At 44.2% G+C, this 17849-nt stretch overlaps 1 protein-coding gene across 2 annotated transcripts in view; it reads left to right on the top strand.

The window, feature by feature from the left end:
* Positions 1–17849, top strand: part of LOC147633791 (SUMO-activating enzyme subunit 2-like) — a 40065-nt gene that overhangs the window by 4355 nt on the left and 17861 nt on the right. Inside the window, exons 2-3 of one of the 2 annotated variants that reach the window (XM_086804833.1) lie at positions 324–407; positions 944–1162. The exons of the other annotated variant lie outside the window; for it this stretch is intronic. Coding sequence (XP_086660959.1) covers positions 324–407; positions 944–1162 — 303 coding nt within the window. The remainder of the gene's footprint in view (positions 1–323; positions 408–943; positions 1163–17849) is intronic. 2 annotated transcript variants of the gene reach the window in all.

Raw genomic sequence — 17849 nt, 5'->3', positions numbered from 1 at the left:
TGAATGGCTCTCTGGTTGAGCAGCGAGCTAGATGCGAGTGTCCTTATTCTCCTTTGATTGGCTAACCACAAGTGGTTTACAGGATATGGTCAAAACAATTGTGTGTCCTAGTTGGCACATTCATGTGCTCAAACATGCAATCAAGTAGACATGTAGTGTGATTGGATAAGGTGTTGAACATACAATTAAAAGGAACATTCTGCAATGCATTTTGGGCATGCAAGCTTCTCTTGTTGGTAGCTGACTGTCACTAGAAATTAGTGTAGTGCTGTCAATTGATTTCCTCCCTTACAGTTTTCCTATTTTCATTTTGTTTTTAACAGATTGATCTGGACACTATTGAAGTGAGCAATTTGAACCGACAGTTCCTCTTTCAAAAACGGCATGTTGGGCTCTCCAAAGCTAAAGTGAGGGTGTTTTGTCATATGAAATGTGATGTGAGCTAGCTTTGCATGCATTTTGTCGTATGAAATGTGATCTGAGTTCCCTTTAAAAAGAAGATATGCCTTCTCAAAATAATGCTTGTTTAAGTTCTTATGATAATTTTCATGTGAATTGTAGCAATAATCACACATGCAACACACATGCATGAAGGAATGTGCCCTATGCATACATCCACCCTGCATCACGCAAGCAGGTGCACAGACATATGCATGCACGAGCACATGTGCACAAGCATGCTGGCACACACACATGCATGAAATCATGTGCTGGGCACACCCACCTATGCTCATGGATGCTTCAACAATTTTTGTTTGGATAGTAGCAATACTTATTCAAGTGAACACACGCACCCATGTGTGTCCACATGCACGCCCATGTTGGCACACTTGCACGCGTGTGCACAAACACCCAGAGGTGTGCATGCACACCCAGAGGCTTGTATGTACATACACATACAAGAGTCTTTGCAGATGTCCCTTATCATAACTTTTTGTACCAGGTTGCCCGTGAGGCAGTGCTGAAGTTCAAGCCTGATATAAATATTGAAGCTCATCATGCAAATGTCAAGAACCCAGAGTTTAACGTGGAGTTTTTCAAGCAGTTTAATGTTGTGTTGAACGGCCTGGACAATGTTGATGCTCGGCGCCATGTAAATCGTCTTTGCTTGGCTGCTGGCGTTCCACTTGTGGAAAGTGGAAGCACTGGCTACCTTGGCCAGGTATTTTTTAACAACCCATATGTGAAGATACTTAATATAATGTGCATCCAAACTTCCTTTAGGTAGATAGTTTAACACATAATTTCCTCATACAAGTGTCCTTAAGGATATCATCAGTAATACCCTGCCCCACTCCAGTGCACTATGGCAGCATTGGCTGCAGCAACCATAATTTGTCATGAAACATGATAACCAGCCACTTAATGTCATTGTGGCAAGATATACCCCTGGAGGTCATGTTTAGCAAAGGGACATGTGTGATCATTGGTGATGCTCAAGGGGTTGCCAAATCGTTTATTTGGGAAGGGCAAAGAGCTGTTGGTTCTGTCAGGAGTGTAATCTTACAATATTGGAATATATAGTGCAAAACAGGGTGCAAGTTTAGGATTACATGCCAAGATTTTGTGCAAGATGACAAGAGCATGTGTGGTAACATCCTATTATGGAACCGGTTTAAGAGACGACAAACATGTGAATTACACAAGATTCAGATTTGCATTACTGAGAATTGGAACAACAGATAAGTGAGGGGTAGAAACCTTTTAATAGCAAGCCTTAACCTCGTTTGTGGAGGTGGCTTGCACACCGCAATTCACCTTTCTAGCTAGTTGTAGGGGCCGCTTGACTTTCGACCCTGTAAACATGACATGACATGCTGATTGGACACATGACACTGCTGGTGTTACATGCACTGAGGTTGATCGTGGTAACGCACAACAGGGCCTTCTTTATACCTTCATTTGGTGAGATCTTTAGCATCCATTCACAGAGTAGAGAGAGAGAAGAGAATAGAAGAGAAAGTAGACGACACAGCATTGGGTCCCAATTGCCCATTGAAGGGCCCCCCCATGCCCCCCCATGCAAGCAAGAGTATGAAGTACTGCTGGACAATTCTTGAGAACAAGCGATATGACTGCCCAACGCAAGGACGAGGAAGACCGTATGTTGGCTGAGTATCCACCAATCCAAGGGCATTGTAGAAGACTCTTCGGGGTCACTTATGCAAGTCTAGAATAGCTGTAGGACTGCACACATGCTGACTGAATGCTGAAGAGAACCTCAGGGATTTTGCCTGGAGAAGTAGGATGCTGATTTGCTGACTGAAAACTGCTAGAGACTTTTCTGATGTTGACTGATTTTAGGCTGAATATATGCGCTTGCTTATATAGTCACTACAGTAGCTGGTCGGCCAGTAGAAGCAGCACATCTTGGAAAAAAAATGCTATGAAATAGCAATTAATGCTAGCGCTTAACAACATGTGTTATTTGCCTTCATTTTCCATGCTGTTGCTGTGTCCCATGGCTGGTCGACTGGTGCATATGCTCAGATATGCCGTTGGCCTGCTGTATATGCTGGCCGATTAGAGCATAGTTATTTCAGATGCCTGTTGGCTGGCCCTTTCTACTGTCCAGGGTTGTTCACAGCCCTTGGACAGGCTGTTGAAGCCATGGGCTGGCCATAGGCATGCAATGCTTATGCTAATGCTACTAATGCATACCTAATGCTAAGGCTGACTGCTACATGCACTAGTATGATGAATTCTCCAAGTGGGTTAAGAGGACCAACTCTAGACTGATCTCTATGGCTCGGAGACTGACCTACGTAGCTCTTCCCTAATCGTCTCTGGACTGAGGACGCACAATGGGGTCATGGTGTACGGCAAATATTCCTAAAAAAGGTATTACTTATATACAAATGATGCACTGAGGATGATGCGAGTGTACCCCAGTGCAAGCTTGTCCACTTGCTTCAGCCATAGCTTCATAATGCGGGGTATACCCAATCACCTTCCTCAAAGTTGACATCTGGCCTAGATTTATTGGCTTGTAGGGTATAAGCTTCCTGAGCCTTGGCAAGGCGCTCCTTCACTGACTCAGTGATTTTTGAAAATGTTTTGGTAGTCTTGTTGGCCTCTAGAGATGGTGATACTTGTCTTGTCAAAGAGATGAGAACCGACGACCAAATGATGCCTCATATGGTGTCTGGCCAATACTCGATGAGTAAGTTATCATTAAGATTGCCTGTACCAATAGAAGATATTGTTCCCATTTCGACTACGGGTCATGGCACTATGATTTCTGTTTGTGGATGGAATGCACTGGACAGTTGCAACTTAGTCCCAAAATTGTCAAACAATGCTCTCCAAAAATGGGACATGAACTTAGGATCTCTGTCTGATGTGATTGTCTGTGGCAAACCACTAATGGGATACGAAAACTGAATGAATACGTGAGCTATGTCCTTGGTTGTGGCTGTCTGCTTGCATAGAATTTACTCAAGCTGTCCACAATAGTCATAATTTAGTGAATCTGTCCACAATAGTCATACACTATGTGTTTGTAGATCCAGCTGAGGCGGGAAGAGGGCCTATGAAGTCTATACTGATGTTGTGGAAAGGTCCATCTGGAACAGGCAAAGGTTGAAGTAACCCTACCTGTTTCGTATATGGAACTTTCACTTTTGACATATTTGGCATGCTTGGACGTGTTGGTAGACATCCCGTCGCATTTTGGGCCCAATAAAATGACCTCTCTAACTTCTCTAGGGTATTGTTGATACCCCGATGATCTCTGACAAGAGAGTCATGAGTATCATGGAGAATGACTTGGCGCTTTCTTTGAGTACACAAAGACGGTTCTTCAAAAACAACCAACCATACTGTATACTGTAGTGGCCTGGTTCGGAACTGAGGACCAACTGAAACCGAGTCCTGAATTCTTTTGAATCCGGATACTGTGTCTTCATGCTTTCCAAGTCTTTTCCTTGAATTTCCAGCAGAGTGGACTCTTGCGATGTTTGAATCGTGCCTTTACGACTTGGAGCATTGGCAACAGGGTTATTATTACCAGGGAGGTATTCAATCATTCCCCAAACTGTCGGAACCATTGACTCCATCTGGATTGCCTGTCACTTCATTGGGCACTGGGCATGGTTTGCAACCATCTAAGTGCATGGTGATCTGTCTTAACTGGGAACTCTCTCCTGTAAACAGTGGACTCGTGCAATGTTTGAATCGTGCCTTTACGACTTAGAGCATCGGCAACATGGTTATTCTTACTTGGGAGATATTCAATCATTTCCCAAACTGTCGAAACAATTGACTCCATCTGGATTGCCTGTTACTCCATTGGGCACTGGGCATGGTTTGCAACCATCTAAGTGCCTAGTGATCTATCTTAATTGTGAACTCTCTCCTGTAAAGGAAGTGTTTCCAATGTTAAAGCACGGTCATCACCCCCAAAAGATGTTTAAGCGCAGTGATCACCCCCAAAAGCTCTTTATCATATACTGAATAATTCTTTTCGGCGGTATTCAACTTGCAGCTATAATAAGCCACCGGCCTACCATCTTGCTATAGAACAACTCCAATGGCTAGGTAACTAGCGTCGGTAATCACCTCGAAAGGATCATCCCATGATGCCAACTTTAAGATTGGTGACTCGGAGGCAACTATTTTCAATGCTTGGGATGCCTCTGAAGCCTTGCTCGTAACGGACACTTTCTGGCGATGAGTCTTCATGGCCTTGAGCGAGTCGGTGAGAGGTGCTGCAAGGTCAGAAAACTTGTCGATATGTGGGGTGTAGGCCTGACAAAGGTCCACAAATGAGTGGATTTCTCGGGCTGTCCTGGGAATATCCCAACTGAGTATGGCCTGTACTTTTTCAGGATCGAGGCTAATGCCTGATGAACTAATATAATGTATCCCAAGTAATGTATATCCAGTACTCCAAACTCACTCTTCTTGGCATTGATAAACGACTCATTGTCCTGCAAGGGTTGCATAACTTTTACCACATCTTGCCCATGCTCTCTGTAGTCCCTGAGAAGATAAGGATATCATCTAGAAAGATGAAGACGCATTTGCCAAAGAGATCCCGAAAAACTCGAGACATCATCTTGTTTAACGAGTCCAAAAGGCATCACTACAAATTCACATTCCGCCACGCTCGGTCCTGAAGGCGGTTTTTGGAATGTTGGCCTTAAAGATCCGAACCTGATGGTAGCCACTTTTAAGATCTATTTTACATAATATTTTAGCACCATTGAGTCGCTTGAGGATGTACTCTGTTCTGGGCAAGGGGAATCTATTCTTAACTGTCAACTTATTTAGCAGCCTGTAATCCACACATAAGTGTGTGGTCTTATCATTCTTTTGGACGGATGGGAGCGGCAAATGGGGAGGAGGAAGGCTTGATAAATCCAGACCAGAGTAGCCGGGATAATTGCTGTTCCAGCTCACTCTCCAATGCCTTAGACAGGCGGTGGGGAAACTTATTGGGAGGCTCTGATCCAGGAACCAACACTATGTGTTGGTCCTCAGGTCTACTGGGTGGTCTCGTAGCATAATGTTGCTGTATTGATACAGAAGACCAGCCATCCTCTGCTCCACTACGGGTGCTGTCTGAACTGCATTAGATTGAGAGCAGCCATAAATCAACGCACACTCTGCTCCTTTTCTTATGGCTTGTTGGTGGGCCTGGATGTGGGAAATGAGTGGTGGTATTCTATGAATGCTCCGATCCCGGCGAATCATAATGGGCTCAAGAAAACCTTCAACAATAGTAAAAGTGTCTTGCCTCCAATGAGGAATGGATACATATTGTCTTAACCACATGATCCCGAGGATCATGTCACACCCTTAAAAGAGAGGAGACAATGAAATCACGCTGGAATGTTAGTCTTCTCAAACTACCGAGTATGTGTATGTAGACCAAGTGTAAACCCGTCCACATCTAGATGATAAGGAACCAAGGTACATCTCATTTTGTTTGCCAACTGCAGAGAGGTGGCATCCTCAGAACTGCCCATGTGGAAGAGGACAATGAACTCCTGTCCCCTTGCAGGTGCCTTAGTCTCCTGCTTACCATTGGTGGTACCGAATTCAAAGCGGGCAATGGCTGAATATCATTAGAGGTTGATAGCGGAGGTGTGGATGGGGATGCTATGGTCGCTACTGTGGAAATGGGTGCCTTGGCAGACTTTTCAGCCTGCCACTTAGTGCAATTCTTCTTTCCGTGTCCCACAATGTGGTAGAAGAAACAACGGTTCTTTGCCCTGTACTGTGTCTATTCATCCGACTGGAGGTAACCTCCAGTGATGCCCTCCTTTGTTCCTTTGCTTTTTCCTCAGGAGTCTTCTTGGGCGTGCAATCTCTCTTATTGCTCGGTAGCCATGGAGGCACCGGTCATAGCTACAGTTTCAACAGAACACTCCTCCGACCCACTGTTGCTCTTCATGTGACCAGGCAAAGGCCATATCTGAGAATTTTTCTTTGTCCTTTTGGTCTTTTCTGTTCTGAGCCCCCCCTTACCCTAGTAGATGACTGATGTTGGGGCTTAGGACTAAACTGTACTTGCTTGGGCTTACCTCCGTTTAGCATTAGTTCTTGATTTTGAGCAAGGGTCAGTGCCCTTGCTTAAGTCCGAGGCTCAAAATTCCTAACGAGGTATTAAATGTTTGTGTCTAAATCTCTAATGAATTGTTTTAACTTGTTGTCTTTTGAAATATCCAACTGCTGGGCGATGGTAATGACCTTGTGGAATAGGTCAAATAGGGGAACCATTCTGAGTGAGTTTGTAAAACTCGTCCTCAAGATTGGTTAGCCACGAAAGTAGCCCAATCAAATTGGAAGTGGCTTGTGAAGGAGTCTGTGTGAAGTTGTGACCAATGCTGCCACCAAGTAACAGCTTCCCCAGTGAGTTGGGGTGCTGCCACATGGACTTTGTCTTGTGGATCTGTAATTTTAGCTAAAGGAAAGTGTGCTTCAAATTGATGAATGAATTGAGTAATAGCAAGATGATCACACTTACAATCATACTTACTAAAGCTTGGAGAAGTTCATATGACGGTGGTGGAGGACAGTGGAGCCATCTTGGGGAGGGATGCCAAAATCTATGCCATTGTCTGCTGATGCTGGATTTGCATAGCCTCCTAGTTGAGTCTTTTGCTAGAACTCTCGGTCGGCTTCTTCTCGACGGCATTGGTCTTCCTCATACTTGCATGTGGCTTCCTTATCCCTTTGTTCCTCCGCATGTCTCTGTTCTTCTTTATTTTTTTCTTCTTCAACTTTTCTTCTTGCTTCTTTACGTCTTTCGTCGTCTTTTCTTCTTTGTTCCTCGAGACCAAAGAACATTTTTGCCAATCTGAGAGGCTTTCTTTGGGTTTCTCTTTTTCTATGGCAAGTTGCATCTACAATTAATTTATTTGCGTGTTTTCTTCTTTGTTCCTCTAGATTGAAGACCATTTTTGCCAGACCTGAGAGGCCTCTTTGGGTTTCTCTTTTTTTGCGGCAAGCTGCATCTTCAATGAATTTATTTGCTCCATCATTGTCCTTAGGAGCTCTTCTGTGCTTGGCGGAAGTGCACTTTCTTTTGGTGTGTCGCTTTGGAAGCTTCGTGTCTCCATAGCTTCCTGCTGGCTTTCATCTTGAAGCGATGTCTCTCCCGACATGGTGGAGGTGTAAGCCCAAATAGGCATGCCGTGTGACAGATTCCACCATGTATCCAAGAGATAGAGATATAGAGAAATAAGATAGAGGGGTTTAGGGAACTTTGCACAGTACACGCACACTGAGTGGGGAACAAGCCCCACCGCCTTTCAAGAATTTATTCAAGAACAATCCACTTGCTTATCAAGCCAGGATCAATACAACCTTTGAATACAAAATCAAAGAAATATGTCGATGTAGAAATCCAAGTAGAAGTCGATGCCGAGGCACGGAATCTCTGATGTCGAGCACACCACGGGGATGACCCACAAGAATCTCTCACCGGGCTAGTACCAGATCCAATATCCAAATCCAATTCCAAATCAAAATTCAAGTCCTAACCCAAAGAACTCCACGTTTGTATATGAGGTATACAAGGAATAAGCATATATGATGGAGCTTCAACTGGGAGTTTGTTGCCCAATCAGGATGTAGAATACAATCCACAAAGATTGTATAGATGTGTATGAACCAATATAGGATCACGAGATAGCATTGTATAATTAGTCAGTGCCCCAATACAGCAGCTGGCGGAGGTTTTGTTGGAGGCAACCAAGCGGGTGTCAACTGGCGGTTTAATCAATAGGCGGAGGTACTGGGGCGGGTAGCTCACAGGTTCTCTGAGGCGGCACAACAAGCAACAGACGGCCTAGTACTGGCGCAGGTGACAACCAACAGTGACGATGCTGCTCTTCAAGTGGCGGCCAGGTGGTCGCAAACTGGTGAGGGTAGTAGGCGCTGGCGGTGATGAGGGGTTGGCGCTGGCGGTTGTGAAAGCTAGTGTAGACGGCGAGAAGGTGCAGCAACTGTCGGTGTAGGTAACCAGCAATAGGAGGCGACGTATAGTTAGTAGTGTTGGGTGGTGGTGCAGGTGGTTGGTAGAAGTGTCAGCAGCGCAGCTGGTCCCAGGTGGCAGAAGCTGGCGAAGGTTGTGTAGGCGGCACAAAAAGACAGTATAGTAGCAGTCGGCGACTGCAGCAGCTGTACGAAGGCAGCCGACGAGATTTTGGACGATGATGTTGATGATGTAAATCCCCAAGCCTTGATCGATGGTCTTCACGTGCTTGTTCGTGGTGTTCCAGAGAGGCTCACCCTTATTTTATACGGTCCTGCTTTTTGCCAAAAGCTATCATGCTTTTGCTTTTCCGTTTTTACTTTGCCTTTGTCTTAAAAAAAAAACTTTTTTAAATATTATTCAAATATGGCCAGTGTAACTATTTGGTCCTCCATGCTCTTTTCACATGATAGAACTCATGCCTGGACACATGGATAGGATGATGGACACATGGAAACGGGGTTCCGAAAGTTGGAATTGGAAAAAGTACGCGTCTTGGTCAAAAAGCAAGAAAAAGCAAAAGTCAAACCTTGTTGACCAAAAAGCTGAGGGCACCGTTGGAAAGAGGGCATCGAATTGGATCAAAAAGCTAAAAGCCACTTCTGCAAAAAGCTGCTCCGGGGCCAAAAAGAAAGGCCCTGAAGATTCTAAAAGCATAAATCAAGAACTTTGACTATTATTAAAACAAAAGAAAGGAGGCAAAGCAAAAGCAAGAAAATAAAACAAAAGCTGAGAGATAAGGCAAAGTGTAGCAAAAGCATGAACCCCCTCCAGTATATAAGAAGCATGTATCCTCTTGATGAGGCATAGAAACTCGTGGAGAACTTTGTAGGGAGAATCTGTGAAGAAATCATCACCCATATCATCCTTTCTCCCTAAATCCTCACGCTGCTCATTATCTCCACCTTCACCGGTGGCTACCACCCTTGTAGCGCCAACCTCTGCCGTTGCTCTGCCTTCTGTGCGCCGACTGTGCCCTGTGCGCTGCTTTCTGTCTTCAGTCGCCGCCCCTGCTCTCTTGTGGGTCATCCTCGTGGTGAGCTCGGCATTAGTTATCTTGTGCCTTGACATCGATTCGGCCCGATCTCGACATTGACACTTTTGTTTGATATTGTATTCATTTGTGTATTGGTCCTGGCTTGGAAAGGCCCGTGGATTTTTCCTGAAATAAATTCTTGAAGAGGGGGCGGGGCCTGTTCCCTGGTTAGCGTGGTGTACCGTGTGAAACCCCTATTCCCATCTATCTCTCCCTCTTCTCTCTCTCTATCTTTATCTCTCGTACACATGGTTGCATCTGTCTCACTGCACGCTCCGTTGGGCTTACAGTAGTATCAGAGCAAGGATTTCTCTTGAAGAAACTTTCTTGGGGTGACAGAGCCATGTCGAGAGCAGAGGGAAACCAAGGGCCTAATGAAGGAAACAACTATGAGGCCAATCCAGGATTTCAAGATGGGAACCAAGGCCGACAGCCTATTTCTCATGAGACCACAACCATGACATCAGAAGAGTACCATGACTTTTAGTAGTTTAGACCTCTCAGAGACAACGAATTCCTTGCTTGGAGAACCAAGAGGGAACGGGACCAAAGAAGGGCTCAAATGTTTGAAGATTTCATCAACTATTGAGCCACCAAAGTCGAAGGAGTTGAAGCTACTAAAGCTTATCTCAGAAGGATCTAGAGCTACTTGGTCGATTTCTCGTGGAGGAGACAGGGAGGCAAGTCCACTACATGATTTGACGAAGAAAGCTGTGGGATTTCGGTGGACCAAAGTTGAAAAAGAATCCTTTGAAGCACTAAAATTTTATGCTTGCAAAGGACCGGTATTGATTATTCCAGATTTGTCGAAGCAATTAGTGCTAGAGTGTGATGCTTCAGGAGATTGCATTGGAGTAGTAGTCTTGAACCAAGAAGGCCATGCCGTGGCCTATGAGAGTCGAAGACTTCAAGGAGCCGGAAAGACCGCACCCACTTACGCGAAAGACTTGATGGCTATCATTCATGCCTTGAAGATTTGGAAGCACTATCTTATGGGTGTTGAGTTTGTTATCAAGATAGATCATCAAAGTCTTAGGTATTTTATGTCTCAACCGAAGATATCAAAAAAGCATATAAGATGGGCTAGCTATTTGGCCCAATTTCATTTTCAGATTATGTATACTCATGGGAAAGACAACAAAGTAGGAGATGCTCTATCTCGAAGACCCATGACCCATGCAGTTTCCATGGGATATCATTTGGACTTCACTACGATGAAAGATCTTTATGCTACAAATGAAGATTTCAAGGACATTTGGGACAGGTTCCAGGACTTGATGACTTCTTATGTCATCAAGGAAGGGTTTCTAATGATGCAAATCCATTTATGTGTGACCAAGGATTTGAGACCAAAAGTAATGGAAGAATGCCATGCCCCACCTTATATGGGACATAGAGGTAGCATGGCAACAACTCAGGCCTTGGAAAGTTATTTCTTTTGGCATAGCATGAGAAGGGATATTGAGCAATATGCTTGAGAATGCTTGGTTTGTCAGAAGGTTAAGTTTGATCGACAAAAGCCCACAGGATTGTTACAACCTTTGCAAATTCCCAACATTCCATGGGAAAGTATTGCTATGGACTTCATATTTGGATTACCAAAGTCAGGATTTGGGAATGATGGAATATGGACTATTATTGACAGGTTCAGTAAGCAAGCCCACTTCATTCCAGTGAAGAAGACCATCCGTGCAGATCATAGGGCAAGATTGTTTATTCAACAGATCTTTAAGCATCATGGATTACCCAAATCCATTGTGGGGGATAGAGATCCTCGAACTACCAGTTTCTTTTGGAGAGCACTTTTTGACAACATGGGGGCAAAGCTGAGTTTTTCTTCGCCGTTTGGCTTATCATCCTCAAACAGATGGGCAAAGTGAGATTACCAACCTCACTATTTCGGATATGCTAAAGTGTTATGCTCTTGAAGCAAAGGATCAATGGGAGAAGTACTTGCCATTGGTTGAGTTTGCCTATAACAACATTGTTCACTCTTTGACAGGCATAGCTCCTTTTGAGATTATTTATGGCAAACCATTGTTGGTGCCTATTTTGAAGACCAAGGAAGAGATCTTCCATGTGGACGAGTTTGTTCGAGATTTGGATACGACCTTTGCACAGGTTCAGAAGGCTATTGAGACATCTCAAGCTAAGCAAAAGAAAGCTGCAGACAAGCACAGAAGGAAGGTCACTTTTGAAGAAGGGGATTGGGTGTTATTGCGATTTGAAAAAGCAAGACTTAGAAAGTCAAAAGCTAAGGAGCTCAAGGAACCCAAACTTGCCCCCAGATATTATGGACCTTTTCAGGTTACCAAGAAGATCAATGATGTATGTTATCGTTTGGACCTTCCAAATCATTGGAGGATACACAATGCCTTCCATGTCAGTTTATTGAAGCCTTATACAGGACTATCCCCAAAGAGCTTGTATTGGAGGATCCACCACAAGTGGAAGAACAAGAAGAAATCTTATAGCCGGAACAGATTGTATTCCATTCCATGAGAAAAAGAGGAAGGACAGTGGTTAGGAAATTCCTCTTGAAGTTTAAGAACTATTCGCCTATGGATGTGAAATGGATGCCATAAGAATACTTCAAGGACTACCCAGATGTTCTTCGAGCTTATGAGGAAGAAGTTGGTCCAGATGTATTTGAGGTATAGCTTGTGATCAAGACAGATTTAAGAGGGAGGGATTGTAGCCCTATGCCCTCTTCATTGTATATATTTATACTAAAATGGAATTGATCATTATCTTGCTTATGTAATGGTCTTGATTGGATATGCTCTAGTTTGGGTGTGGCAACGATGCCAGAAAGCCCAAGAAGCAAGATTTGTATATGGGAGGCAACGACGCTAAAAGATCCATTGGACGACAACGATGCCAGATATGTTGGACATTCGCAGTTGGGTGGTCATTGCGACCAAATGGCCCAGATGACTGTATTGGATTTCGTAGTCAGTAGGCGGTCATTGTGACAAGATGGCTGAGATGACTCTATTGGATTTCATAGTCGGGCTGTCAATGCGACTAGATGGCCCAGATGACTATTCATAAACTCTCGGGCAGTCCTAGTGACCAGATGGCCTTGAGGGTAGACTAAGCGGTCCTAGTTACCAAATGGCTCCGCACGGTTTCGATGAAACCAGATAAGACAATCCATTAACAGGAGGAGCGTTACTTGTGCATTGCATACTGATGTATGTCTGAATTTCTTTGACTTTGTGTGTTGTTTTTGATGCATGGACAATGCTTGGATTTATGGCATGTGATAATCCACTGGGCTCCAGACTACCTGGTCAGTACCTGGAATACCCAATAGACGCGAATGATACATACTTGTTTGTTGACTAGCTTGTGTCTCGTTTTTGTAGAAGGTAAGTATGCATTTATTATAGCTAACCCCTGATAGGCTATGAAGAACATGTACCATCAAGAACAAGGACATTGGTCAAAGAAAGGCATAAAGAGGTTGCCAGAGGTGCAGAAGGCACCACATATATGAGGAAAGACCAGATGCACAAGAGCACCAGATGGGGCTAGTACCGTGATCATATGCATGTCGTAGTTGAGGACAACTGTGATCTATGAGGGAGGGAATGTAACTATTTGGTCCTCCATGCTCTTTTCACATAATAGAACTCATGTCTGGACACATGGACAAGATGATGGACACATGGAAATAGGGTTGCTAAAGTTGGAATTGGAAAAAGCACCCGTCTTGGTCAAAAAGCAAGAAAAAGCAAACTTCAAACCTTGTTGACCAAAAAGTTGAGGGCACCATTGGAAAGAGGGCATCGAATTGGATAAAAAAGCTAAAAGCCGCTTTTGCAAAAAGCTGCTCCAAGGCCAAAAAGCAAGGCCTTGAAGATTCTAAAAGCATAAATCAAGAACAAAAGCTAGGAGATAAAGCAAAAGCAAAGTGTGGCAAAAGCATGGACCCCCTCCAGTATATAAGAAGCATGTGTCCTCTTGATGAGGCATAGAAACTCGTGGAGAACTTTGAGGGAGAATCTGTGAAGAAACCATCGCCCATATCATCCTTTCTCCCTAAATCCTCACGCTGCTCATTATCTCCACCTTCACTGGCAGCTACCACCCTTGCAGCGCCAGCCTCGGCCGTTGCTCCGGCTTTTGTGTGCCGGTTGTAACTCGCGGCGGTGCGCGGGGGACTAGGGCCTTTGACACACTTGTTGATACCATGAATGCATATTAAAACATTAAAACATGGCCATAGCCTGAACACATATCCATCATCACTTTGCATAAAACATAAAAGCTGGACAAAACATCCACAAATGCTAAAAATGGAGCTTGCACATGTGACACCACATAAGAGGCTGGAATGGGCCGACCCCCCCCCCCCCTTGGAGTATTTTATTACCTAAGGAGAATAATATCATGTACAAGCTTTGAGGGCCTTACCTAAGGAGAATAATATCATGTACAAGCTTTGAGGGCCTTACTCTCCCCACGGGAGATGCCGGATTATCCATATACAAATGCCATAACACAGCCCAACACGAGGCAACCAAGCCGGAACATAGGCTGTAGAAATGCCGAGCCAACAATATAGTCCATATATCTCTGTGTGGGTACTGATTCTTCTCCAAAAACCACGGGTCTTCATGCAATAGAGCTTTTACAGCAAGTACAATTCTCCATTCAGTTTGTACAAGTACAATAGCTGGTATAGTAGGTATGCTGGTACAGTTGGTACGGTGGCCGATACAACAAGTACAAATGTTGGTACAGTAGGTATAATGGCTGGTACAGTGGGTACAGTGGCTGGTACAGCAGGTACAACAAGTACAAGGATTGGTACAAGAAGTACAGTGGCCAGAAATCATAATAAAATGATTAAATACCCTTGCATTCAGTATTTCTTCGCGATGGAAGCCTCCAAAACAGTCCCCAAGAGCTGGTATTCTTCATGGACATCCTTCAAGAGAGAGAGAGAGAGAGTAGCCATCATTAGGGCAGCCTGTAACGGTGGTAGAGGGTAGTGTGCAGCAAGAGAGCCTCCATTAATGAAGAGAGAGGGCTCCAATTTATAGATTTGGGACTTCCATGAGTGAAAATGGAAAGAGAAGGCTATGATGACAAGTGGAGAGCCACACAATAGCTGGAGTGACAAGTGTAAGGCCACTTGTTTCCCTTTGATCCACTTTCTGACAAGTGTGAGGCCACTAGTCTCACTTTGATCCACTTTCTTACCACATGTCCCAATCTAAGAGATGGGTTCTCCCATAATCTTTACCTCTAAAAATATCCCAACTAGTAGACATTCTGTAATAGGCACTTTGCCAACTCTTGGTATCTGCTCAATTCGAGATGTAATGACACGAACAGAATTTTCATCGGAGTTGGGCCAAAAATTGCAACTCTCCTAAATTTTAGGAGGAGTGTTCTTTGTATTCTAGGATAATCCCCCGTTCCCAAAGCTTGTACTTTCCAAATATTTAGACATTCTGGAGTCCACGAGACCCTTTTCATATTGGAAAATGTCCAGGCTGGTGACACCGGCTGTGCCCTGTGCGCCGCTTTCTGTCTTCAGTCGTTGCCCCTGCTCTGTGCGCCGCCACCTGCATTGCAGCAAGTGCCGCCTTGTGTAACTAGTCCCCCGCCTCAGATGCTACCACCGGCGCTCTGCCCGCACAACGCCACCTGCTGTCCAACTCCACTGGCGCCACCCTATGCAACAGCACAACACCGCCACCTTCAGAAAGTTTTCACCTTGATCTGCCTGCACTGCCTTGAAGTGCCACCTCGCCACCGCTGGTTGCTCAGCGACTGATAGCAGCATAGTCAGCTAACCGCCACTTTGCGCCGCCTCCTTCTGCCATTCAGTCGTCCACAGCCACACATTCAGTCACTGCCTCATTAAACTGACTTTTGTCTATCAGCATCCACCACCGTGTGTGCCTTTTTGGATTCCCTTTCTTCATATTTGGTGAAGAGATACTAGTGGGTATTTGAGAGCATTAGAATTTGGTTTAGACGTGGATATTGGTACTAGCCTGGTATAAGACTCTTGTGGGTCATCCTCGTGGTGAGCTTGGCATCAATTATCTCGTGCCTCGACATCAACTGAGCCCGATCTCGACATTGACACTTCTGTTTGATATTGTTTTTATTTGTGTATTGGTCCTGGCTTGGAAAAGCCCGTGGATTGTTCCTGAAATAAATTCCTGAAGAGGGGGCAGGGCCTGTTCCCCGCTCAGCGTGGTGTATCGTGTGAAACGCCTATTCCCATCTATCTCTCCTCCTCCTCTCTCTCTATCTTTATTTGTCATACATGTGGTTGTATCTGTCACTGCACGCTCCGTTGGGCTTACAGCAGCTTTTTCCAAAGTTCTTAAGCTTTGCTTTTCTAGCTTCAGGGCTTTGCTTTTGGCCCTAGAGGTGCTTTTTGAAAAAGCGGCTTTTAGATTCCTGGTCCGGCTCAGTCTCCTCTTGCCAATGGTGCCCTTGGCTCGCGGTCAACTCAGTTTGACTTTTTTGCTTTTCCTTGCTTTTTGACCAAAACTGGTGCTTTTCCTTGTGGCAACTTCATGGTTCTTGTTCTCATGCTCTCATCTACCTGTCGGGGTTCCATCATGTGAATAGAGCTAGGAGGGCCAAATAGTTACATTCCCTCCCTCTTATATCGCAGTTGTCCTCAACTGCGGAATACAAGTGTTCCATATGTTTCAAGTACATCCATATATTCCCGATACTAGCCTTGTCTGTGCATCTGGTCTTCCTCAAATCTATCTGTGGTGTCATCTGCTAATTTGGCAACATCTCTATGTCTTTTCTTTAACTAATAGCTTTGTTGTTGATATGGCCGGTCGCATGTGTTAGCTAATATAAATGCATACTTACCTCCTGCAAAAACTAGACAGAAGCTCATCAACAAATAGGTATGCATCATTCACATCAAAAATAGCACACAAAGTCAAAGAAATTCAAACATACATGAATATGCAATGCACAAGTAATGATCCTCTTGTTCATGGATTGTCCTATCTGGTTTTTGATGTTCATGGATTGTCCTATCTCGTTTCATCGAAAACCGGTGCTGAGCTATCTGGCTCCCAAAGAAAACCGCTCAGTCAATCCTCAAGGCCATTTAGGACTGCCCGAGAGTTCATCAGTAGTCATCTGGGCCATTTGGTTGCATTGATCGCTCGACTATGAAATCCAATACAGTCATGTGGGCTATGTGGTCGCAATGACTACCTGACTGTGAAATGCAATACAGTCGTCTGGACTATCTGGTCGCAATGACCGCTCGCCTGGCTCGCCTGTTCATCATTAGTCAGCTGGGCTATCTGGTCACAATGATCGCCCGACTATGAAGTTCAAGCACAAAGGCTTGTCGAATGGGTCATCTGCCATTGTTACCACCCAAATATAAATCTTGCTCCTTGTGCTATTTGGCATCGTTGCCACCCAAACTAGGGTCCAAGTAACCAAGTGGGGATGTCGTAGTATCTAGTCCATACTATGCATAATGGAGTTGATAGTTATATAGTCTTGTGGATTGACTGCCATGAGTATATAACATGCACGTTCCTAAAAGGTGAATTTGGGCATGTTCCTGGATTCATCTAGGTATATATTATATAAGCAAGACAATGATCAATTCCATTCCAATATATATACAATCCCTCCCTCTTGAATGTGTCTTGATTGCAAGACGCATACGCCTGTACTTCAAATATATCTGGACCAACCGCTTCCTCATAAGCTCGAAGTATGTCTGGATAGTCCTTGAAGTACTCCTCTGGCATCCATTTCATATCCTTTTCCAATACAAGCTCCTCTGGGGAAGGTCCCGTATATGGTTTCAATAAACTGTCAAGGAAGACATTATGTATCCTCCAATGATTTGAAAGGTCCAACCGATAATATACATGGTTGATCTTCTTGGTAACTTGAAAAGGTCCATATACCATCATTCCCTGACTTTGGCAATCCAAAGATAAAATCCATAGCAATACTCTTCCATAGAACATTCAATGGGTGCAATAATCCTACTTGCTTTTGTCGATCAAACTTGATCTACTAACAAACCAAAGTTCAAACATTCTAGAACATATAGCGTAATGTCCTTTCTGCTAGGCCAATAGTAGTAGCTTCTCCCAAGCTTGAGTTGTAGTCACTTTTGGCTTCAAGTCCTTTGTTACACATAAACGGATTTACTTCATAAGAGAATCTTTCTTGATGACATAAAATGTGACCAAATTTCCATTCTACAATCTGTAGGTATATACTGTGTTAAGGGTAAGGGAAAAGCAAGCATGGGGACGACAATGGAATAGATGCTCAGTTCTTCAGCAAGAC

This window comes from Cibotium barometz, chromosome 11, assembly GCF_041138505.1.
Source record: "Cibotium barometz isolate CiBa-2024 chromosome 11, ASM4113850v1, whole genome shotgun sequence".
In the NCBI taxonomy this organism is placed as follows: Eukaryota; Viridiplantae; Streptophyta; class Polypodiopsida; order Cyatheales; family Cibotiaceae; genus Cibotium; species Cibotium barometz.
The sequence above is the reverse complement of the archived record's forward strand: the minus strand, read 5'-3'. Positions and strand labels throughout refer to the sequence as shown.